Source organism: Xyrauchen texanus, chromosome 42 (assembly GCF_025860055.1).
Source record: "Xyrauchen texanus isolate HMW12.3.18 chromosome 42, RBS_HiC_50CHRs, whole genome shotgun sequence".
NCBI classification, from domain to species: Eukaryota; Metazoa; Chordata; class Actinopteri; order Cypriniformes; family Catostomidae; genus Xyrauchen; species Xyrauchen texanus.
The window spans coordinates 9,280,250-9,307,216 of record NC_068317.1 but is presented as its reverse complement, the minus strand read 5'-3'; the positions used below and the strand labels follow the sequence as shown (position 1 = coordinate 9,307,216).

At 37.1% G+C, this 26,967-nt stretch overlaps 1 protein-coding gene across 1 annotated transcript in view; it reads right to left on the bottom strand.

The window, feature by feature from the left end:
• Positions 1-11,257: 11,257 nt before the first annotated feature.
• The window catches only part of dipk1c (divergent protein kinase domain 1C), a 19,767-nt gene continuing 4,057 nt past the window's right edge, over positions 11,258-26,967 (bottom strand). The window contains exons 2-4 of the mRNA XM_052114484.1: positions 17,979-18,713; positions 15,526-15,690; positions 11,258-13,603 (exon numbers count right to left, since the gene is read on the bottom strand). Of these exons, the coding sequence (XP_051970444.1) occupies positions 13,343-13,603; positions 15,526-15,690; positions 17,979-18,713 (1,161 nt within the window). The 3' untranslated portion in view covers positions 11,258-13,342. The remainder of the gene's footprint in view (positions 13,604-15,525; positions 15,691-17,978; positions 18,714-26,967) is intronic.

The following is a 26,967-nucleotide window of genomic DNA, read 5'->3' as shown; positions in this document are numbered from 1 at the left end:
TCAGTGTACTGAGGATTGGCACCTCAGAGAACCAATAACAGCAACCTAATTACAAGGTGTGAAAGAGAGGAAAACAGAGGAGGAAAGAAAAAGCATGCATACACATATGGACGTAACAACCCGCCCTTAAGAACAAACATACATGTTTTGTTCAAATAAAAAAAAAAAACATTACATAATTAAACTCTAGAAAGAGCATCCGCAATAACATTATCTGCTCCAGTCTCGTTTAATTTCTAAATTATAACTATATAAAAAGGATTCGGATTACACATACGGGACAAGATGACCAAGGGATTATGATCGGTATAAACAATAACAGGGAGATTACTGGAACTGGCATAAACCTCAAAATGCTGCATAGAGAGCAACAGAGCCAAAGCTTCCTTCTCAGTGGTAGAATAATTCAGTTGGGGTTTGTTAAATTTGCAGGAGAAATAACTAACAGGATGTTCTATTCCATTCCCATCCTCCTGTAGTACAGTACTGGCTACCAAATTCCAATTTGAAAAGGTAAAGTGCAGTCTGGAACAGTGAGAACAGGAGTTTGGCACAAAAGGGCTTTTGCACTGTCAAAAGCATGTTGACACTCGGTGGACAAAATATAAGGTTTAGATGGACTCAACAATGTTGTGATAAGTTCCTACAAAAACTACGATACTACCCAGCCATCCCTAGGAATCTATGCAGTTCTCGGCAGGTAGTAGGAGCTGGAAAATGAACAATAGCTGTTACTTTTGCTTCCACAGGGCAAACTTGACCCTGACCAACTTCCTTACAATATATGTTACAGTAGCTTGCCCAAACTCACATTTTGAAAAGTTGAGGTTTAGGAAGCTGCTGCAAATCTTTCAAACACCATTCTTAAAAGACACACATGTTCATCCCAGTCTGATGAATATACAACAATGTCATCTAAATATGTACTGCAGTTGGGTACCTCTGCTAGTACGATATTTATGAGACACTGAAATGCTGTGGGCACATTTCGCAGCCCAAAAGCCATGGTATGGAGGAAATTATCAGGTGTCACAAATGCGGAGATTTCCAAAGCACGGGCAGTGAGTGGAACCTACCAGTATCCCTTTAATATATCCAATTTACTCACAAAATGCGCTGAACTTACCTTGTCTATACAATCTTCCATGTGGGGTAAAAGATAACTATCGGTAATCCAAGGACTACAGCTGCTTTTTGCTAGTCCATTTTCAGACCCTGGAACAGGCAACATATACTCTAATACATTCGTTTTGGGTTTTGAATCCACCTCTAACATCTGTTCTTTTAGGAGTTTTAAAAGGTCCTCTAACATTATGACCAAACACAAGTTCTGCTGGATTAAAACCCCAAAGATTCTTGTACCGTTTCACATGAAGCAAACAGAACCAAAGGAACACCCTTATCCCAATCCCTACTGGTCTCCAGGAAGTATTTACACAACATCAATTTCAGAGTCTGATGAAAGTGTTCCAGTGCGTCCTGACTTTTGTTATGTGTAATACTTCTCACTCGAAGGAGGACAGAAAACAGGTCTTCACCACAAGGTAAGCTTTTAATTTCCGTTGTTTTCTTACAACACCACTATCACACACACACACACACACACACAATACAATACACTATCAGCGCACTGAGCTCGTTTGTCATCTCTCCCTCCCTGGAGGCCCTCTCGCTGCCTTTTTATGCCGCTCTCCCTGTGCTCACTGAAATTAGAGACAGGTGTTAGACATAATTTAGCTCAGGTGTAAGCGCCCTTACCGCTTTTCTCTCCCGGACGGGCGCTTGACCACGCCCCCGCTGCCACATTATGGTATGCACTGGCAACTCGATGATTTATGGAGAGAGAACTCATTACTTCTACAAACCATTATGACAAAAAATATGTACCGTGATCTGTCTGTATAGTCTTAGGCAGTCCAAACGTGGAGAAGAAATTAACCAGCACTTTATTAATAAAAGATGCAGTGATTTTTCGTAAAGGAATTGCCTTGTAGACACACACATCATAGTAAGCAAAAACTGATTTCCCGATCTGGTCTTAGGCAACAGACCAACACAATCCACTATTATGTGTCCGGAATAGGAGAGTGTGGCACAGGGGGAATCCCCTGATGCGGCTTCCCTAAGAATTGATGGGTATGACAGTACTGGGCTGCATTTGTTTTCAACCCTGGCCAAAATAAATGCCTCAATATCCTACAGTAGGTCTTTGTAACTCCCAAATGACCAGATAGCTGATGATCATGGGCAAAACACATGTTGACAATAGGAGGAAGGAACAACAATTTTGTATACAACAGTCCAGTCCAACACTTGATCAGTGATAGCACACCACTTTCTCATCAGCAAGTCATTTTCAATAAAGAAAGCAGTTGTTTTCTCAACTCTGGCAACATCAGGAGAGACCACAGAAGCAAAGGATTTCATAAGAGACAAATATTCTTTCGGAGCAGCAATAATCTACGCATGAGTAACTGATAGCTTCAGGGAGTCAGGGTCTGATATTTCTGAGTGTGAATTAGAAAGTGAAACACTTTCGGAGAGAGTGTTATTAGCAAAATCATGAGCAAATATTGAATCAGACAAACTTACCACATCACCCATTTTCTGTGACTGAGAACATGTGACCGTGCATGTAGAAAACATCAGGGTATGTGCTAGACAGTTCTGTTGACTCACAAAACGTCTTCAGTTTGTCAAGGACTTCCATCAATGTCATCAATTTTCTACCTGCCAGGTCATTACCAAAAATGAAATATACATTTTGAAATATACCCCCTTTACAGGAAGTGCTGGCCTCACAGCAACTTTCACAAATCCAGTTACGTGTTCACTTTGCTGATGTATACAGTGCAATGGCACTTTTATGAACCCCATTTCAATTCCCAGCACTATTACACTAGAACCACAGGAAGTTTCATTAGACAAGGGTAACACATCAGCAGCAATTAATGACTGTGCTGTGCCCGTATCTCTAAGCATCTGGACCTCTTTTTGATCTTCCCGTTTTCCAGTTAATGAGATTATCCCTTTCACAAGAAAAGGATGACAACTAGCATCAGGAATTACCTAGCTGTTACCGTACTAACCTTTTTAAGAGTTTTTATTAACCGAACGCTTTTGTTCTGTGGTTGGTGTTTGCTTTTTAAAGTAGAACAATCCGTGATGACATGTCACTGTCTATGACAATAGAAACATTCCCAAGCTTCTTTAGGATGGGGAAAACTGGACTTGGGATGAGTGAACTGTGACTGAGAAGAAACAGCTAGAGACATCTCTACGTGTCTAAGTGAAAACATTTTTATGTGTCATTTTTATTGACCACACTCACTCCTAACCTAGAGTGTCTAATACAAATACGAGTCTACATGATGCATAGCACATGTCGTGTGATGTCTTACCTGTCTACTTTTCCACTCTGGTTAGAAGAGCAGCGAGCTATATAAATAACACCAAAGAAAAGTCACCTAAACAGCGAATGGGTAACTAAGTAAATCAGTATACAAAATGAAAATGCAGAGGCAAAATGTGCCAGTAACAAGACACACAACCAGGAGCTAACAGTCAAAGCTGCCATCGATCAAAAAAGACTCCACACACATCAATTCAACCGGCTTTTAAAGGGTAGGAAGTGCCATCCATTGGGAGAGAGAGAGATGATGTCATCAGTGTAATGAATATTGGCAGCTCAGAGAACCAATAACAGCAACATAATTAGAGTGTGTGAAAGAGAGGGAAATAGAGAGGAAAGAAAAAGCATGCAAACACATACATACATAGGGACGTAACTGCTGAACTTTATTACAAAAATAAACATTACTGGCTAAACCATTCAAATGTATTGTATTTTTTTTAAATATATAAATATTAATATATATAAACTAATATTTGAATTTTAAAGTTTGATGATTTTTTAAATTGACGTTGTCTCCTTGGTCCACAAGAGGGTGCAATAAATATATATACCATTTAGCACCATTGTATTGTTGCATAGAAAATTCCAATTTCATTTTCAACTAATGTGCATAAAATTAATAATTAAAAAGTTTTAGTCAGTCCATATTCTCATTTGTTAAGTCAATAGTAAAATGAGGGGGGAAAACGCTTCAACAGACAGTTCACATGGTGTTACACTTGCACTGATTGCTACTACTCCAGACTTAAGCTTCATAATAACAGCAAAATACCACATTGTTTTTTATTCAGTACAGTTGTAGGCAGAGTAGCAATATTCACAGATAGCAGTGGTATTCGGCTGAATTCGGTGGTGAAGCGGCTCAGACTATGAGCACAGGCCAGGGACTGTTCATACAGACAGAACACAACAGATTGGAACTGAATGTGATGATCTCGAGACACACATTTACAAGTTAAACTCCTATCCTGACAAAGCATTTAAACAACTCATTACTTAATTTGAGAAACACTTATAGGAGAGCAAGACCTCCACCAACTGTAAGGGGCTGTTTACACTTTTGCAACCATCCATTTGTTTTTCTATGTAAACGTGTGCTAGACGAACATCTTTGTTTCCCTTTGTTTTAGTTTATTCAGTGTCTCTTGCAGGAGTGCTGTGTTTTAGATGATGTGTCTAATGAAAAAAACATATTGAGACACCTGTTTTCTGTTAAACTGTATTTGTTGCGTTGTGTCTAGCCTTTTTGAGTGCAAGAATGTGATCGATCTGAACTCGTATTACAGTGAGGTTAAAAACATTTAATTGAAATCAGATGCGTTCTGATTTGTTTATACGTTTCTCTCGGCTACATGAAGATTTTAATTTGCTTTCTCACATCACTAGCTTTAAATATGCAACTTAGCTGGCTAACGAATGCATAAATGTGACCAGCTGGATATAAACTAATGCAAATAGATGGTAATAGATGGTAACAATCGTGAAATTTAAAGTAATTACTAATGCAGCATCTAGACAACAAAATAATTATAATGATATGACGTGCAATGTAGTGTACTGTGTGCACACCTTTTCATTGTTGATGTTTTAAATTTGCATTTGAAGTGTTCCGTAAAACAAACACCACAAGGCATCATTGCAGTGATAGTTTTAATTTCGCCTCTAGAGGCCGCTCTCATACTGTATATTGACAGCGGACTGTTCACAGCCACTCAAGCACCGGATGCAAAATGGAAAATCTATCTGTGTGGATTTATGGCGATATCTGTGTGGAACCGATTGTTACAGAAATATGTTATCATAACCAATATATCGGTCGACCTCTAGTCCAATTGCAGAGTGCTTGTAAGCAGCTTATAATAGGCAATCCTGACTTAGGGGATGGGAGTTCAAGCGTGTACAAAATAACTTTTTGTGTGCTCAAAATATCTTCTGCACGCAAAAATTGTTGTGTGCTCAACATATAATCTTGCATGAGCAAAATTACTTTCTTGCGTTCAAAATATCAACTTGCATGCTCAAAATATCATCTTGCGCAAATATAATTTTGCATGTTCAGAATTTTGGCATATATATAACTCCATAGTATCAACCAGTATGTGGTAGTCATTAGCTATTAAAATAAAGTAGTTTCTTGAGAAGTGGCAGGCCTATCACTAATTAAAATAAATAAATAAATCCACTGCAGCTAAAAATCAAAAGACAAATTAATCTGATCATGAGTGCAGGGTCAATGAGGTGTATGTGTCCTGTAAGACATCCATATCTGCTTTTAGATTTGTTATTTAGAAGTATTGACTTTGTTTTTATACATGTAACATAGTGCATCAACTATCAATGCTAAACAAGCTTGGAAAACTGTCTTGAATAACACTATCAGTGTGCCAAAGATCTGAAATTATCTAGATTAGTCTCTGCAAGACTAAATCATCCAATTACAGGCCTATAATCTTCAACATTTAACCTGTAATTTGTGTCCATCGACTGCTTTGTTAATTCCTCTTTTTTATGATAAAATTTCTTCTGTAGTTTTTCTGTATATACACTATGTTAACACCTGATTTTGTTCATGTTAATGTAATATATTCTTTATAATGCTTACACATGCAAAAGTTGATCTTTCTTGGCCAGACTGATCACACTGTGAATTTAGTGACAGTAGGCTGAAAATTCTACTACTTAAATCATTCTGTGCTTACCGAAATTTGAATCACTACCCCCAGTGGCCGTAGTTGTAAATTATGTAATAAAGTCAGCGGGAATGCTTATTTTATTTACCTTAAGTTCAAATGTAATGTAAAATGCATTCACACTGATCATTGTTTATGTGAATGCAATTACTTCCTGGTTCCTATAGAACTAGAACCCTAATCTCTGAGGTTGCTCATGCAACATGCTATCAGTAGTGCTTAAGGGAAACATATTCATGCTTGAATTGAAGCAAATGTGTGATGGGGGATGGGGTTGATTTCAGGGAACATTAACTTGCAGAAGCTGCTTGACGTAGAAAATAAAGAAACACAGAAAGAAAGAAACAAAGAAAAGTATCCAAGTTTCTATTTTCTTTAGGTAAAACCACCACAAAATGTAACTCGCATTCATCGGCGAGAATAGCCGAATGCCTTTTTATCTGATCCTGCATTCTTAGTAAATATACATTAATCAATCACATTTAAAGTTAATGGTTAAGGTATTTTTAAAACTAAAATGAGTTAATTGACAACCCTGTTTTTAGCAACATTAGACCTTGACCGAGTAATGGGATGAAAAGGGAACATTCTGGAGCAGATAGTGAATGCAGCTTGCAGCAAACAATTAGTTAGTCAATGTTATAAAGCATGACCATTCTGCAATGGCTGCCTGGGAAAATGGCAAGAAAAATGCACTGCAGCTATTTTAGTGCAAAGTACCTCAAATTACAGAGATATTCTGGTACCGTTATTAGTGCATTTATGGCAAAGTTCAATGCAATTTGCCTGGACTAAGGTGAAAAAAACCCTCATTAAGTATATATTGAGGTCATTATGATGACAAGGAACTATTGGGCACAATCTACTCCTTAGGTGAAGTTTGTAATTGTTCCCCTTCTGTCACTCTTTCAACGTTGTGTCGAATGTAGTAACACATGGTGTCTTTCTTGAGAGCCTCGCGTACCTGTGGCTGTGAGTGGCGCCCGGACCTGAGGAACCAATTGTCTAGCTGTGAAGGCTGTGGGGAGGACCGAGGGTTCCAGTCCAACCCCACGCTGACGGCGACCCGGGCCTGCATGTCAGCCATCTGGGCGACAGCCTCAGACTGTGCATGCCGACCCAAAGGTGGCAGCCCAGTCAAGTCTTCAGCGTCAGACGGCTCAACGCTCTCCGATGCTGCGACGAACACATCATCGGGGGGCTCTAGGGAGTAAACAGACTGGCCGTGAGGCAAGCGGCTTTCACCTCAAGCTCGGATGGAAGTCAACGAGCGTGCCGGGGGGTGGATGGTTCGTGGGGATCTACCGGCGAAACCGAGTCCACTGCCCAAATCCCCAAATCATCTCCATCGCCAGCCGGGTTGCCCTCAATCCCGTGGGAAGAAGGAGTGACGCGGGGGGCTGCTGGAGTAGCGTTCCTCTTTAAGAAGCTAGGCCGCGACCGCAATGTTGCCATGGTTAGGTTCTCGCAGTGAGAACACGAATCTTCCAAAAATGGCACCTCAATGTGATTGCGGCCCAGACACATGAGGCAGCGTCTATCATCAGGAGCGGAGAGAAATCGATTGCATCCAGGAACTACACAGGGGCAGAAGGGCATCTTTATAAACCGCGTCCTGAAAAGGACGTTCAACGGCAGCTGTGTATTGCTCTTTTAGGGCAATACACAGCTGGGCTCTTTTAGGGCAATCGGATGCAACAGGTGGTGGATTGAGTGCGATAATTCTACTTTGAATTCTGTAAGCACGAGCAGAGGACGTAACCAATTAAATGGTGGTGGTGCCTTAGTGGCTAAAGCACAGGGCTGTTAATCAGAAGGTTGCTGGTTCAAACCCCACAGCCACCACCATTGTGCCCTTGAGCAAGGCACTTAACTCCAGGTTGCTCCAGGGGGATTGTCCCTGTAATAATTGCACTGTAAGTCGCTTTGGATAAAAGCGTCTACCAAATGCATAAATGTAAATGCATATGTGTACTTTGAAAACAGAATGCTGTTCTGCAAATTAGGACACTGATTTGGAAAATAATTTAGTTTAAACTCCATTTAGTTAGAACCGGGCCTGTCTGGAAATCACAGTTTTAACATTCCCATCCCATTCATTTAAATGAAAGGATAATTGCAATCCGATCTTGTAACTAGTTGTATTAATAGATGTCAAAATTTGTAAGAAATCACACAAGTTGGCTCATACAAAAATGTACACATTTTACTTGCATAAAGTAAATGGTATGCACTTATATAGTGCCTTTTTAACCTTAACAGTATTTAAAGTGCTTTACACTGTGACTCATTCACCCATTCAAGGAACTAGCCTGCCATTGAGAGCAACTTGTGGTTCAGTGTCTTGCCCAAGGCCACTTCGGCACGTGGGCCGGGATTTGAAACACCAACCCTGCGATTATTGGCCTACCCACTCTACCAACTGAGCCACAGCAGCCCCATAAAAATAAACAAACCAATGAAGAATATATTACCCCAAACCTAATAATAAAGTCTTAAGCCCTTACTCATCCTCTGAATCTAAACATGATTTTAATAGAAAAATATATTTTTGTGTACCACAAAAGAAAGAAATTATCGTGGTTTGGAACGAGATGACAAAAGCTTACCTTTTCATGCAAGCCAAGTTGTGTGATATTGTATGATTTCACCACGCATGCAAATCATTATGAATTGTCATGTTGGGTAGTCGTATGTTGTCAAAGACAAGCAATATATATACAGGTGAAACTCGAAAAATTAGAATATCGTGCAAAAGTTCATTAATTTCAGTAATTCAACTTAAAAGGTGAAACTAATATATTATATAGACTCATTACAAGCAAAGTAAGATATTTCAAGCCTTTATTTGATATAATTTTGATGATTATGGCTTACAGCTTATGAAAACCCCAAATTCAGAATCTCAGAAAATTAGAATATTACATGAAATCATTAAAAAAAAAGGATTTTAAATACAGAAATGTCGGCCCTCTGAAAAGTATAATCATGCATATGTACTCAGTACTTGGTTTGGGCCCCTTTTGCATTAATTACTGCCTCAATGTGGCGTGGCATGGATGCTATCAGCCTGTGGCACTGCTGAGGTGTTATGGAAGACCAAGATGCTTCAATAGCGGCCTTCAGCTCTTCTGCATTGTTTGGTCTCATGTCTCTCATCTTTCTCTTGGCAATGCCCCATAGATTCTCTATGGGGTTCAGGTCAGGCGAGTTTGCTGGCCAATCAAGCACAGTAATACCATGGTCATTGAACCAGGTTTTGGTACTTTTGGCAGTGTGGGCAGGTGCCAAGTCCTGCTGGAAAATGAAGTCAGCATCTCCATAAAGCTTGTCTGCTGAAGGAAGCATGAAGTGCTCTAAAATGTCCCGGTAGACGGCTGTGTTGACTCTGGACTTAATAAAGCACAGTGGACCAACACCAGCCGATGACATGGCTCCCCAAACCAACACAGACTGTGGAAACTTCACACTGGACTTCAAGCATCTTGGATTGTGTGCCTCTCCATTCTTCCTCCAGACTCTGGGACCTTGGTTTCCAAATGAGATGCAAAATTTGCTCTCATCAGAAAAGAGGACTTTGGACCACTGAGCAACAGACCAGTTCTTTTTTTCTTTAGCCCAGGTAAGACATTTGACATTTGAAGCCCATGTCCAGGACCCGTCTGTGTGTGGTGGCTCTTTATGCAGTAACTCCAGCCTCAGTCCACTCCTTGTGAAGCTCCCCACACATTTGAATGGCCTTTTCCTGACAATCCTCTCCAGGCTACGGTCATCCCTGCTGCTTGTGCACCTTTTTCTTCCACACTTTTCCCTTCCACTTAACTTTCTATTAATGTGCTTTGATACAGCACTTTGAGAACATCCAACTTCTTTTGCAATTACCTTTTGAGGCTTTCCCTCCTTGTGGAGGGTGTCAATGATGGTTTTCTGCACAACTGTCAGGTCAGCAGTCTTCCCCATGATTGTGAATTCAACTGAACCAGACTGAGAGACCATTTAAAGGCTCATGAACCCTTTGCAGGTGTTTAGCTGATTAGAGTGTGACACTTTGAGCCTTCAATACTGAACCTTTTCACAATATTCTAATTTTCTGAGATTCTGAATTTGGGGTTTTCATAAGCTGTAAGCCATAATCATCAAAATTATATCAAATAAAGGCTTGAAATATCTTACTTTGCTTGTAATGAGTCTATATAATATATTAGTTTCACCTTTTAAGTTGAATTACTGAAATTAATGAACTTTTGCACGATATTCTAATTTTTCGAGTTTCGCCTGTATAGATAGATACAGTATATACTGTATAGGTTTTGTCAAATGAAACTGTATAAGTTTATTCCTTTGTACATGGATCTATGTTATTCAGATCCTTCCTGAACATTTCTATAAGTCTGAAGAAACAATTACTTTAAACTAAAGTAGGGTGAAAGGTACGCAATTGCAAAACTGTAGGTATGTAAAAATATGGTACAATCCTATGTCACAGTAAACAATTTTTAAGGAAATCTCAAGACAATCAAACTAAATATTGATCTTGAACAATATCGTTTGAAGGATTTGTGCACTCTTATGCTTCCAAAAAAATCAGTTTGACTTGATGTTAATTAGTCTCAAACAACAATGTGTTTGATCAATGGACAAGAAGAGAATGATATCTGAAGCTGTAGCACAACCAAATCTGTGTTCTCATTGTTGTCAGCATGGTTTGAGCAGATTAAAACCACAGCCCTGTTGTTGCCTTGGAGACACATCATTTTCTGAACTTGCAAGGCAAGCTTGGAAGCATTTGGAGTCCAACTGAGACATAAATCATTGAAGTTCATCATCAGGTAATATCTTTCTAGCATTTAATGTCTAATTTTCCCCTTGCCCGACGATTCTGTTTAGTATACTATCCTATACTATATCCTCCTAAAAGACACCTGGAGGCAGCATGCAACCTGACCTCATGTGAAAACTTAAATGTTGAAGGTCAATCCAAAAACATCTACAAAGTTCTTTCCTTCCCTCAATAGGAACCAAATGTTTGTCTGATCTTTGAGCTTTCTGTTGGATTCTCAGCAAAGAGTTGATATGCAAACAGAATGTGATGTAGCATGACAGCTGCAGCAGTGGTAACATGTTGGTAAGTAATGAAATAGTAGGATCGGGACTGAGCCATGGTTTATTGAAATGCTTATACAAAAACAGGTAGACATTTCTTTTCTCCAGCAAATAAAATGGATACATTAGCTGAGATGAGTTTCCTTGAGAGCCTTATTCTTACATAACAGCAAGAGGCATATCAACACCCTTACTGTGAGTGTTCTTAACCACTATAGCCAATGTGAAAGGGTTAGTTCACCCAAAAATTAAAAAACTGCACTGAATGAATGAATGTGCATTTTCAAACCTGGTGCATATTTCGGCAGGTTTGATATGTTATATGGGAAAGAGTAGTGTGAATATTATTAAAAATATTCTACAGATGAAATAGTCATGGTTGGTACAACACAAAATGATCACTCAGGAAATCGACATGATGCTTCCAAATGTTTATATACTCTGAAATCGACCCCATTCTGCCAAATTACTGACAACCAGCATCCCCCATCAGCAGAGCTGGACGGGGACAAAACAATCGGCACACGAGTTCCCCCACGATCATTTAGCTGTCTGACGTTGGATATTTTTTGTCACATAGAAATGCACATTTGACAGTAAACCATTGAGTTGGAATTCAGATTTGAATTTACTGATATTAACAACAATAAAATTTGTAAAAAAAGTGAATTAACACCTAATTTATCTGTTTAAACATTCTGACAGTAGGATGTCTTAACTAATATAGATTTTTTTATCAGGCTCTTAATTATTAAATAAGTTAATTAGAACTGAACATATTTAAAAAAGAGGAAAAACTCATAGCTTCGTCCTTTTACAAATGGGGGATCAGGCTTTAAATCTCTTGTTAAAGTCTCCATTGTACTTGCCCTAATGCAAATTTACCACAGTTCTTGCATAGTATGCAGAGTTTAACAGGGTTCAATGGTAATCACAGGTAAAACCATGATTATGACCAGATTTTAATTATGGTTTCTAAAAACAAACAATGGAGTTTGCAATGAAAAATAATAAAAAACAAATCCACGAAGAGACTATATAAAATAATAATAAAAAAAAACAACAGTCATAAAAGTGACATATATTCCCCTAATATACAATATTAAATATAATTATAATGATAGTAACACTTCTTATAAATGCAGTAGTACTGCCAAGACACCATAGTTTCTACAGTTAGTGTTACTAACTGCCATGTAATAAGAATGGTGACGTGTGAATTGAAAAGCCTGTAATTACCATTGTGATTGACACAATGTTTTCCTGTTTACCTCCTCACTTCTGTTTACAATGTTGGGGCTGTTTAATCTGGTTTCAGTGAACTTTGTACAGAGCCTTTAAAGCACTGAAGAGTGGGCTGGTCCCACTCTGATCTCACACTGCGGCCAGTGGATGTGCTGCGCGGCTTAATCAGGTTTCGCTGTTTCATCACACTTTTGCAGTATTTGATATTTCCTATGTGCAGAAGTAAATAGCTGCATTTAATTAATAAGAGTGGGACAACTTTTAGTCAAACACGTGGGAAAAATGTACGCAAAATGCGAACATACATCGACTAGCCCACTACTAGATTGGCCCACTGGGAAAATTCCAGATGCTCCAAATGGCCACTACATCCCTGCCCATCATACATGTTTGTGGCGTTACTGATAGTGTGTAAGCAATATTTGAGACATGGGTTCTGGTCCAGTGGAATCAATAGTGTTCTTGTAAACAATGGAGAGTATGAAGCGGAGCATTTTCACTCTAAAATAAAACTTTTACTGACTCTTGCCTCTTGCTTTTGTCACCACCTTGTAGACATTTTAACTGAAAACAGCATAACAACACTTCCAGCTTTAGCCATAGTGGGCATGGCAATGATTTGAATTTTGTAAGCAGACCAATTTTAGCAGCAGAACTTTCAACCTTCTGTAGCAAAATTCACACTGTAATCAGTTGTAATCACGTGAAGAAGTAAATGTTTTATTTGGGGGTGAACACTTCAAATAGTCCTTTTGAAGATTATCATCAGCTATGGTAATGTTTCAAAGGCTGTTAGTCGTAACTAGAAATAGACATCAGAAAAGTTCTCCAGCATTGCACATGACTAAATTAGTTTTTTTAATAGCTATTTTGAAGGTCCCATGTTGGTTTAGAAGTTGAGTGCCGTATGGACGCGTCTCATCTTGTGTTCCTGGCCTTCACCCTGGTTTCCTGTGTCCTCTTGAATGAGCTCCATGAGGAGAGCCTGTAGCTGCTGTCGTACCGCCTGCCTGCGCTCACCTTTTTCCCTTCCGTCTGTCTCTGCGCACTCCTGCACGGCTCGCTGCAGCTCCACCTGTAGGGGGAGCCCTGCTTTCGCACCGAGTAGCGTGGGAGAAAACCAAGGCCTGAAGATCTTCTCACAGATCACCTGCAGAGAGACAGAGAAAGAGACTTGATAAAGAAGCATGATAGTTATGGACCCCAAAGGGAATGCTGTGGGTATGGATGTGACCATTAGCGCCATCCTGGTCTTATTTCATCATCTCCGGAGCAATCATCAGCCACATTCGTTTTGTGTGCTGTTTGAAAGGGGCTCGAGCACGAGATGTGATGGTCTCTTTGACCTAACAGCCTGAACGTTACAAAGGCCGTATTGTTCTGAATGGCAGGCTATACAATGGAATGGCAGAGGTCACCAAGGGTTGCGTTAAGTGATCGAGGATGGAGAGATGGGTTCTGTCTCAGCCACCTGTGGCACAGAGCTGGACTTGGTTTCATGCAGCTAGCTCGTCTGTTAGCTTGTTCTCCTTAAGGGGAGTTGGCACTGACAACAGGTGTTGACTACGAACAAACCGTAACGAACAGATGAAAGAGGTTGCGTGACTATGGCAAAGCATCTGATGGGAGAATGTTTAAATTGATGAATAAATTGAGCATGATGTTGCCTGTGTCAGAGTGGCAGCATTCAAATTTTGAAATGAGTTACGTGTTACAATTTGACTATTTATTGTCGTCCTAGAGTTATTTATCGCAAATGTTTGGTGGAGTATCATCTCTCAAAGACTTTAAATTAAAACAAATAAATAAATCATCAGTCACAAATCACAATATTTTAAATGCATTGATCATATAAAATAAAATATACATTTTAAATAAAATATTAAATAATAATAATTATAACAATAATATTATATCAACAAAATATATTTTTTTGAAATCTGAAAATATTTGTTTTTTCTTATGCCATTCAGTTAAATGTCAGATTTTTTTTCTTTCCTTCACCTGTGACACATATATTTTTCTTGTATGATAGTATGAACAACAAAATCTAAATTAATGATTTAATTTAAATTCTGATATGGGCCACTTTGATATACAAAAGTAATTATATTTAGAAATTTGGAATGTGATACTGTAAACAGTCAGGTCAGAATTGGTGTGTTTTTTTTTTTAAGTCAATATAACTGGACATTTGTTATTATTGGGTGCCTGAATTATTTGCACTTTTATTTTTATATAGATTTTTAATGAGCAATTTGAATTTTAAATGACCCTTTTCAACAGAACTGTGAAACTGTAAAACTAAAATTGTACATATATATATATTTAAATTTTGTATAACGCTAATGATGTAAAACTGTTTTACGCATGTGTGGTTTCCTTTAGGAGCTTTGCCTTTTGAGAATAGTGTCTGAAATGGGCTAGTTTTAAAAGGTCATGTGAACAACCTCACAACAAATTTAAATTGGGCACTTTAGCTTGCAGTAAAAAGCTTTAATCTTCTTAATGTGGATTGTAGTTATGAAACAAATGCCATGTGCTCTCATAGTAAATGTTGCTTGTCTTCTAAACATTTATGTAGTTTTGCCGAGGATGATGGTAAAGCCGTTTGCTTTTGGCTGTAGCCAACCATTGACTTGATGTTCTGTTACTTCCCCACATTCAAAGGTGGTTTCTGTGTTCGGTCAGCCCTGTTAACCCCCATTGTGTTTGGGACCTGTAATGATGGTGCTATCTGATTCCTTTCAGCGTTATCATCAACTATTAACATTCCCCACATTTTTCTTGGCAAAGTTTACAGCTGAAGAATGATTATCTCCTCCGGCTATTTTACCTGTTGTTCCTTTGTGAGAGTTACCCAAAACAAAGTATTTCTTTACTCTTTCTGAGCAATCCATCACCCTAACACATGCTCAATCGCTAACCTCATTCTCCGTAGATTCAATGAATACTTACATAGAGAATAATTGCAGCAAAGATTTAAAGTACAATTTCCTCATATGAACTAAAATAGAGGTACAATAACATATCCAAGGAATCAAAAGTCAAAGCAATAAGCGGCTCACCCACCTGAAGGTTGCTGTTTTTGCGTTTTGACCCACATCTGTTTTTACTTCTGTCACACTTGGAAATGCAGTCGAAGAAGTTGCAGTCATTGTCACTGGTACAGTTTTGCTCAAGTATGTCTTTCATTTTGGGCTCAAAAAAAGCCATGTCCACATCTATTGCCACCACCTGATCAAAATAAATAAAACAAGTAATAAAAAATAGATACATTTATAAATGTATATACAGTGTATATACATATATAAGAAAAAATTATATATATTCTTCAAATAATATATTAATTAACTGAACAAAAATTAATAAACAGTTGTATATGTTGTCTTGACAATGTATAGCATAATATTTAAGGTATAAGTTTCTCTTTTACTATTGTAATTTGGCAAATATTTACAAAGCGTTGAAAAACAAATGCTGTTTTTCTTTTAGAGCATGCTGAACTCTTTGTTAAACCAGAATGTTCATGAGAAATTGGTGCATAAAATTAACATCGCCCTCTGCATAAACTAAAATGGACAGTCAGTGGCATATTCAAAGTCTTTCTGCAGCCAATGTCAACATTAAAGAAAAACTCGGAAAGAATCCTAAACACATATGAGCATAAACCGTATAATGAAAATAGCTTTTTGAGGATATCCACTTGATTGTTGAGTGTCATAGCAACACATACTGCATAAATAGTAGCTGTCTGATGTCAGTTGTTTTTGCTGTTGTTGGCCAACATTAACGTGTTAAACCCTGAGAATTAACAGCTGTATGTGAGAGCAATGCATGAGAATCTGTCTTGCCAGCTCGGGAACATAACAAACATTGCACTGCTTATGCTTTGTATATACGTAGTATCTAGGCCTATATATAGATGTTTCATCTCATTCTGAATAGTATTCCATGACAGTTTTATAGATTTGCAATACATTTGAGTAAAGTTTCTTGCCTTCTGTGCTACAGTAAAATAGCCATTACATTTTTAAAACAGTAAATGTTCATATAATATAATGATATGTTATAATAATACAAATTATTTTATTTTAAAAAGTCTTTAAGAGATATTTCTTGCGTTGAAAATAAAATCACAATCAAAATTTGGCATAAATGAAAATGGGATTACTAGGCCAATTTTGTCTAATTATAGTACTAACAATAATAATAATAAAAAAACGTGGTTTTATTATTTTTGTCTTGGACACAAATTACATCTGATGTTGATAAGCAACATTATTGATAGCTATTGTTAATACAATTCCTTTAACTGCAGGTCCAGATTAGATTTGTGTCCAGGAAACTGCCTCAGAGGCTCAGTAATCAGTAATGCATCTAATCACATTGCCATGAAGACTTTACCACCATTAATCTGGCTAAATGGTTCCTGAATTTTTCAGACGTCCGAGTCTACAAGGGTAAATATAACTATTTCACAGAACTGAGTACATCAGTTTGTTTCACAATGACAGTTTTCCAGGACTTCCCAGGCCAGTAATTATTTTACTTTCTTTGCCAACTCTTACACAAATGACAAATGGATTTTGACAAACAAAAACAGTGGAGACGTCTACACCAAACTCAAAGACTTATATCGACATTATAGGTGCATAGGCTCAAAGCAGAATGCAAAAAAGGAAAAAGCAAGCACACTGTGTCCGTAAAAAAGAATTCTTGATACACATTGAATATATTTCAAACAAACTTGAAAAAAAGTTGCAAACATTTTGACATTTTTAAATAAATAAATATATATATATATATATATATATTTTTTTTTTAACAAATAATAAAAAAAAAAACTATAAATCCAACTATAAACAATAACTATCATTACTCCATTATGGCCATATAAAACTTGATATGTGTCTTGGACACTGATGACGATGTTATTCGGAAACTTTTGCATTGTGCACTTTTGACTTCTGGAAAAAATAAAAATAAATAAACATTTCTTTCATCCTAGCAAATACATTTGATACAAATATAAAATATTGAATCCAAATATGTTAAAAAATTATTATATTGCAGAAAAAATTTTTGCTCTGCAAGAAAATGATTGCATGCAAAACAATACTGTTCAATTCCTTTTATAACCCAATCAAACCGATGCTCCCAAAACTGTAATGTCATTCTTGCAATTTTATCAATTCCTCATCTACAGCATATTAGCCAGCTAATTTTACCTTAGTGGCATTTAAATCAGCATTTTTAATTGTTGCCGACAACTACATTCAATACATCACTGATATCTACATTTTTATCTACGTTTCTAAGCCATAAAAATGCTTTTACATGATCATCAGGCGTAGGATGTAGTGACAACACAGTACTGGTCTGATATAACAATACCATCAGTTGGTTCCAAACACTCTCACACCAGCCCAAGGCCATCAGGCCATCCTTACTGTTGATATTACAACATCTGTGAGATATCATTTATTTGAAAGAATTTGAAATGCTTGGGTGTGTTTACTCACCGTCAGGTCCTTCCTGATACCAAAGTTCTCTGGCTTGATATCACAGAGGTGCAAGCGGTGTGAAAAGTCATTGTCAAAATGTTCCACCATCTCTAGAAAGCTCAGGGCCACTCTGGGTACCATATCTCTTGCGGTTAACGTCCTTTCCCCCCAAATCCAGGGGCTCGGCGAGGGGCTTAGTGACAGTTCCTCCAAAGAGAAGATGTTTTGGTCCCAGGTGTGTCCAGCCACCAGGTACTCAACAGCATAAAAATGACCACAAGAGCCCAGGATCTTGGCTACATGGTGGGTTAAATCCTGTAGTACTCTGAGGAATGTGTACTCCTCCTGTTGAAGCAGAGCCCAGAGCGAGGCCAGCTCTGCTCGCGAGTAAGTCCACTCTTCTTCCTTCAGCCTCTGGCCCCAAAGTCGAGGCAAAGTCAAATTCGTTCCTGTCTCCAAGCCAAGAGAGTTCTTGATCTCCAGGGTGGCATAGAAGATGACATCCAGAGGTGAGAGCTCTTCTTCTCCACCCATCCCTCCAGCTCCATCCTGGTACTCTAACAGAGCTAAAGCCTCATAGGCAGAGAAATTCTCCAGCTTAGACTTGAGAACTACAGGCACTCCACGCCAGCTAGCGGCTATGACCTTTTTGCCATTCTCATAAAAGAGACAGTGTTTGTATTCCACTTGACCGGCTACACAGAGGTCTTCACAGAGGTCACCGGTCAGTACTCCCTGCTGATACTCGTCACACTGAAACAGAGACACATAAGAGTAACAAATTCCAGTTTTGTCGTAGGAGGAAAATTATGCTCTGTGACTGTAATTGGGTGGATCTCACAAAAATGGTAATATATGGTGGTAATATTCTTTTACAGTAGATGTACAGTAAGCCCTTTGTTTTGTGTAAAAAGAGCTGATAATTGGGATACAATATATATCTGTTTGAAACAAATATGGAATCATGGATTTTATTCAAAAACATTTTTATTTCAGAATATAAATGTCGATAGGGCAGATGAAAAATTTGCAAAGAAATCCCCACACATATCTAGGGATCAGGACATCATAGAGATTTGAGAATGATCTCTTTAGTCTTGGGCCAGTAAGCAACCATCCGGGTCGTGATTCTACACACCCGGTCCCTTATCAGGCAAATTAAGCCTCTGAGAGGGATAAAGGCCGATGACAGATGATGGTGCGACGAGAGAGAGATAGTTTATGGACATGTCCGTCATGTGTGTGTTTGTCTTTTAAGGGACTGGGTGTGTATGATCACGACCCGGCCCCGCCCTCCACCCTGCCACAGTAGGCTATCATCATAATCATCATCATCATTATTATTATTATTATTATTATTAATGCCTCCAGAGTCATCTGCTTGCTCAAGATCCACAGTCAAACAACACAAGCTAACATTTATTTGTGATTTTTTGTTTATATTTAAGGAGGATTTTAATGACAAAAAAAATATATATATATATATATATATATATATATATATATATATATATATATATATATATATATATATATATTAAAAATATTGTTTTAAAGAATAGGTACAAATAGATTTAAATCTTTTTAGTGTGTCTTGATTTACTTATTCTTACTTTCTATGAGTATTTTTCTCACCCACACTTTTGAACTTCTTAACAATACATTTAAAATAAGTATCAAAATCAGACAAATGATCCATTGCACTTTCCCCTAAGAACTTAATAACATGTTCAATTCATTTGGTATTCATGTGTACAATTTGGAATTTTTTCAACAAAGAAAAAAATAAATGCAGTCCCAATTACAGTTCTCAATACAACATGAATGCATTTCAGAGATCAATTTTAGAGTTTCAACTATAGATAGGATAGTAATGAGAAGTCACAATAAAGTTTTGACAGTAGGCGTCCCGTGTACCGGAATACTGGACATTCGCCGAGGGGAATGGTCGTTTCTCCTCAAAGGTGGTCTGATGGTGAAATTAGGGAACACATAAGACTAATTTTAGATATTGCTAAAATGATTTTCATATGGGGCTTCCCTTTAAATGCTTCTTTAAATTATGTATCATGTCCTTGTAAAAACATTGCATTTTCACAGCTGGAAGGCATAAATTGCACTGAACTGTAAAATTGTTTCCTTTTTTCCATTGAAGTGACAAGAATGTTGGAGAGCACTGTGTTGATGTGAGACATGTTATTTGGGCATGTGACAGTAAGTAGTGCCAGATTCACGTGAGTCATGAGAGAAACAGAAGTGATCTCAACCGTGTAGTCTAAAGCAGGTCTTTATCATTTTATGTAGGAGGATATTTTGTTTATTTTTTTAAATATTGAAAATTATAATCCTGCTAGTAATCCACATTTTTACCAAATGTAACTGTAATCTGATTATGTTGGGTTTTTATGTAACTGTAGCAGATTACAGTTAAACATATTTTTATATCCTGATTATATTATGCCATTACAAGTATTCTGTTACTCCCCAAGCCTGAATATAAACACATATCATGTACTGTAAGTGTAATTCTAAAATATGCTTATTAATTTATTGATTGTTGTGGAGAATCCAAAAGAATCATAGGCTCAGTTTTCATTACTGTAATGCAAAATAGAAGATAAAAATAATTGAATTACAGCTATGACCAGGGATGGAATGGACAGCTCTGCAACATCTAGTCGATAGATTAGGATATAAACTGATATACAGTCTATATGTCTGAAATAGCCATTTTTACATTTCAATTTAAATCTTCAGAGAAAATAGATGAATTGTCCAATATAAAACAATGTAATGGTCTTAACAGGCTTCATTTTTTTATGCAATATATATATATATATATATATATATTCCTGTAAAAGATCCTTGTTATCAATATATAATTTACAGCATATACTGTCAGTGCTTTGAAGCTTTTGTGTATATCTCATACTATATTGTTTTACAAATTCAAACAATATCTAACTAAAAACAAAGGCAATCTGAGTCAACACATAAATACAGTTTTAAAATGATAATGTTATTAAATAATAAGTTATCCAATACGAACTGGGCCTGTGTGAAAAGTATTTGCCCCTTTAGTTACTAAATCCCCAAATCTATGAAACTGCATTCATAATGGGGTTCAGGTGGACTAGAAACACCCAGGACTGATTACTTCCAGCCCTGTTCAGTCAAATCAACACCTAAACAGAACTTTTTTAGCAGCATGAAGTTGGTTAAAAGGTCTCACCCCATAGCGCAGTATGCCAAGGTCCAAAGAAATTCCAGAAATTATGAGGAAAAAGGTGATTGAAATACATCAGTCTGGAAAGGGTTACAAAACTATTTCAAAGCCTATGGAACTCCAAAGAACCACAGTGAGAGCCATTATCTCCAAACAGAGAACACTTGGCACAGTAATGAACCTTCCCAGTAGTGGCTGCCCCTTCAAAATTCCTCCAAGAGCACAGCGACAACTCATCGAGAAGTCACAAAAAAAGCCAAGGACAACATCCAAGGAACCGCAGGCCTCTCTCGCATCAATAATGGTCACTCTTCATGACTCCACTATCAGAAAGACACAGGCCAAAAATGCCGTCCATGGAAGAGTCGCAAGGCGAAAACCACTGCTAACCCAGAAGAACATTAAGACTCATCTGAATCTTGCCAAAACTCACCTTGATGATCCTCAAACCTTTTGGGAGAATGTTCTGTGGACTGATGAGTCGAAAGTGGAACTGTTTGGAAGAGAGGGGTCCCGTTACATCTGGCGTAATCAAACACAGAATTCCACAAAAAGAATATCATACCTGCGGTCAAGCATGGTGGTGGTAGTGTGATGGTGTGGGGATGCTTTACTGCTTCAGGGCGACTTGCAATAATTGAGGGAAATATTAATTCTGCTCTCAACTAGAAAATCCTAAAGGAGAACTTCTTGTCATCTGCCCATGAGTTGGAGCTCAAGCACAACTGGATTATGCAGCAAGACAATGATCCAAAGCAGAGGAGTAAGTCCACCACTGAAGGGCTAAAAAGAAACAAAATTAAAGTTTTGGAGTGGCCTAGTCAAAATCCTGACTTAAACCTTATTGAGATGCTGTGGCAGGACCTTAAACAGGAAGTTCATGCTCGAAAACCCTCCAATGTTGCTAAACTAAAGCAATTCTGCAAAGAGGAGTGGACCAAAATGAAATCACAGCATTGTGAAAGACTGATCTCCAGTTTTCGGAAGCATTTGGTTGCAGTTGTTGCAGTTAGTTTTTCACATGGGTGATATAGGTGTTGCATAACTTTTTTGCTTCAATAAAAAAATATGTATTTGAAAACTGTATTTTGTGTTTACTCAAGTTGCCTTTGTTTTATGTTATATCTCGTTTGAAGATCCAAAACAATTTAGTATGAATAATACACAAAAATAGAATAAATCAGGATTATGGCAAATCATTTTTCACAGCACAGTATATCTTCGATGTGTCCTGTCAAACTCAATTCCAATGCTTTAAAGTTATTTTACATGAATTAAAATCTTAATACCATCTCATATCACACTTCTTGAATACATTTTGAGATATAGTTCCAATGCCAACTGTCAGCATATTTTACCGTCCTGCATAAAATTCACTTATTTCATGTCATGAAACAGCCAAATAATAATTTTCAAATACTGTGTTAAGCCGATTTACAGCAGTTTTGCTTTGTCTCTTTGACCCCCCTAATGAAAAATGAGCTAATTACTGGTTGCCTCTGCAGTCTGCACATATATTTGTAAGTTCAGGGACTCAGGGGGCTCAGGGTGATCTGCGTTCCAGAGTGATTACACTGCAAATTCTCTACTGTCACCTTCCAAAATAAACAGCTGTGATCCCTACTTAGAATGTAAGGGGCTGGTCCAGGCAGATAATGGTCCCACATTGGCATTAACATGTAAGCAAGATATTTTCTGTATCATTATCCATCAGAATGGTTTATTGGAAGGCCCTCAATCTTTTCCTTGTTTCTTTACATTAAATATATCATCTGTGTGCAAAAAGGTCAACCAAAGCCATTCAAACTTTAATGCATGTTTCTCTTTTAACAGAAACTTTATACATTTGTGTTAATTAAATGCTAGTTTGTCTGACAATTTCAAAAGAAAGTAATTTCAATAAGTAAGATTGGAAACTTAGACTAGTGCAGCCTGATCTCATGAAAATTGTGACTATGGCAACATCTTTTCAAAAATTATTCCTTATACATATCATGACAGTTCCAAGGTGAAATGTCCATTGCTTTGCTAAAAGCTATTTACATTTTTCCCAAACAAATGAGTTTTTCAAGGTTAATGCTCTATCAAGTTTAAAATCAACTAAACCTACCTCTGTTATTCTATGAGAACAGGTTGGAAAAAGTAATAGCACACCTCTCATCTGTAAGCTGCATGGCTTGAGGTATCATTCATGTTTATAGCACACATTTATATGGCAAAGTTTAATAATTAACGTAAGGGGTTTGTTCAAATGCACACTGTATGAGCAATAATAACAGTGATGTTGGCCTTACCTGTAATTACCTGAACTACTCCCAGTTGGGAGCTTTAACATCAGAGCTTTCTTGAATAACGCAGTGAAAATGTTTGTTATCAGCTAGACTGGGACTAAACATAGAATGAGCTGAGGAGCATGAATCTTCACAGACCCTCTCACGGGCCTCTCATGATGTTTGAATGGACCAAATAGGAATCTTGTGTTCTGCGGTCACTATTAGACATTTGGTCCAGACTGGTCTTTTTTCCGCCACGTTATATATATGCCTGACAAATTCCACAGATCAATTTGAATTCCCTAAATATTTCAGGCTTTTATTTCAAATGGGTTGTGAGTTGTTTTTAGCTCCTGTTTGCATGTAAACCTTCCCACCATAAGGGTCTGGATATAGTCAGGAAGAATGGATGACCTAAACCTAATGTGTGTTTGTTTGGTCAGTATAGAATATAGGCTAAATGTGTTCAGGAACTGTTGAGTCACAGAAATCACTTGCTGATTGGTAGTACACAACTCAGCTGTAAATCATGGCTATGTTTATAATCTAGTGGTCATGCTGTACCGAAACAGGCATTTCTTCTTTCGATGGAGCCAAGAAGGAAGACCACTAAGTACTGGATAATATACTATGTTGGTTTGGTTTGGCAAAATATATCTGATGCATTAAAAGAGAACATTTAAATTATACGTACAGTGACCCCAAAAAGTATTTGAACACTTAAGCCACGCTTTAAGATTTATTATAGTCATTTGAATAAAAACCAAAATGTCAAACTAAGCCGCATTAATTTGAACAAAAGCTAGCACAAGCTCTCAAACAATTCACAAAAGGCTGTTTTAATTGCTAAGCTATATTGTTCAAAATTGGGACACTTTCTGGTTGTCAAATGTTAGTGGACCAAGTCTCTAGTTAATGTGGTGAACTACACACTTTGTTAGCTAATGCAATGACTTTCATATATTTGAAGTGTGGCTTAAGTGTCCAAAAGTATCCAAATACTTATTTAGGCCACTGTACATGTTCTTATAGTTTATATTTTTTATATATACATTTTAAGAAGACAAGTGTTTGCTAAATATGACAACACTAACACCACTTATTTCACCTGAAAATGACTGCATAAGGACATTTTAAAATCAATCGAGTTGTTGATGTCATGGAAACATGTTCAAACAGGGGATATTTTTGGCTTTGGATTAATGACATCTGTACATTGAGGAATGTTCCAAAGATAACCTAGAGAGAGCTCAACAGTATCAGCTAAACCATACATTCTCTGTCCAGTCAGACATTTGGTTCTAACAAGTTTTTACACTGATATATTGTGCCCATCTCAGTGAAAATCATTGATAAAATTGGATAATCTGTCTGTGAAGTCTGTGAAGATGTGAAACAGGAAGGAAACCATATTTTCTTTAAGCTTCTGAGCATGTAACGTATTGGTTAAACAAAAGACCCTAGAAAATAGCATTGTACTTCTATGGCCCACAGGCTGCATTGTCATCTGGCCAGAGTGCCGGTCAGCCTTGGCATGCCAAGAATGTCTGCATGGGCTGGCCTGAATCACTCCATCGCCTTCACTTTACAAGAAACCCAAAACATTAAAACTGCTCCTTAAGGCTCCCCGAATGCCAATATACAGTGGCCACAAAAAGTAATATTTGGATACTTAAGCCACACTTAAACATGCATTGACTGCATTAGAAAACTATCAAGAGGATTCTGTTGATACAAATTCTAGAACTTTTCTCAAAAACTGATTATATATTTATTTGCTATTTTTTTGCAAGTACTTTTACCCAAATGGTCCCAATGTGATTTACATTTCTGGAATTTTAGAATGTATGAAATAAGTTAGTTCCCCTCAAGTATATTTACACAGGTGTCCTATTGAGTAACCACAGGTGTAGTTCATCACATTAACTATGAATATGCTCCATATTGCTTGACAACCAACCAGGTGTTCAAATACTTTTTTTGGGTAACACCTTGCATTAATGTACCCTTTGTTAAGGATTTATAAATGGGTTTGTTAATGACTAAGTCATTTAAAAATGCATTCTAAGTCAAGTTAAAACATCATGAATAAATAGAGAGTTTCATGTAATACTTGACAAATAGTGAGCATTATAACTTGCATTTTATAAACGCTTAATAAATAGGTCTGCACTTATACATACTAATATTAATCAAAAACATAACAAGATCTTATTCGTGATTTGACACAATGCAGCAAAAAAGATTATTGTAGTAATATTAAACATATAAACATCAAAATATTTGAACTCTAATGTAAAAAGAATGGCACTACTTCTTTCCTAGTCCTAGTTACTGTATTTAAATCCTCTGGGAAAATGCTCATTCACAGCATACGTCATATTAAAAACTCTGAAGACTATTAAACATTACTGAACTTCATTGTACAAGTTTCACATGTTGGCAAGTCTATTATCAAAGGTTACTAAAGTTGAATAAGTGTTTTTAAGCATTTATGACATGTAGGTTAAATGGCTCATTATTTGGCAGCTATTGCATGAAAGTCTCTCTTACTATGTATGTCGCTATAACTGCATATCAATGAGTTATAAATACATTTATAAAACCTTTATGAACCATTAAAGAGACAATTAATGTAAATGTACCCTTTTTTGTTCTAATTTTGTACAGCGCAACAGTATAGCCACTGTTTTATCATTTAAAACCTAAAATAAAGATTCTAAAATAAATCTAATTGGTTTGATGTTTTATCTAATGCAGTGACATTAATATAATTTAAGTGTTGCTTTAGTTTTAAAACAAGCTTTAGGGCAACTGTTGTATATGAATATAGAGTATATTTGTAAATTAATGTTTTACCTCTTTCATAAACTATCCAAACAAAATGTAGATTGCAAGTTAAAACATCTTATGTCTTAAAACGCACATCGGCAGCCCAGTCCAAAATCACAGAAACTTGAAAAAAGTATAGGCCTACTAATTCAAATGTTAACTGTATATTTAACAAAAACACATGAGTGTTTTTGTTAAATATTACATATTACATATACTCTCTCACATGAGAGTATAAACAAAGAATGAAACTGTGTGTCGAGACTCCGTGGCAGAACACCATTAAAAGAAGAGTTTTCTGATCTCATGCGAAGAATCCTATTACATATTGGACTTGTTGCACAGGTGACAGATGGTGCCGCTGTAGTTCAGAGAAGGTTCTGAGCCACATGCTGCCATAAACCATAAACAGTTTATTGTTTAAATGTGCACCACTCTTACTTGTTTATTACTGCAATGTTAAACCTCTTACACAAGCTAACTGTTTGGCAGTCTGTCAAAATGTTTTTTACAATTCATCAGTTGAGAAGTAGGCTTTAGTCTTTTAGAGATGCAACAATAACTTCAAATAATGGATAACATACATTATCATAACTAAAACCTGAAAAATGGATTTGGTCTCAATTAATATGATCTGAATCATTCAGAATTAAATTGACATATTTGAGAAAAAATA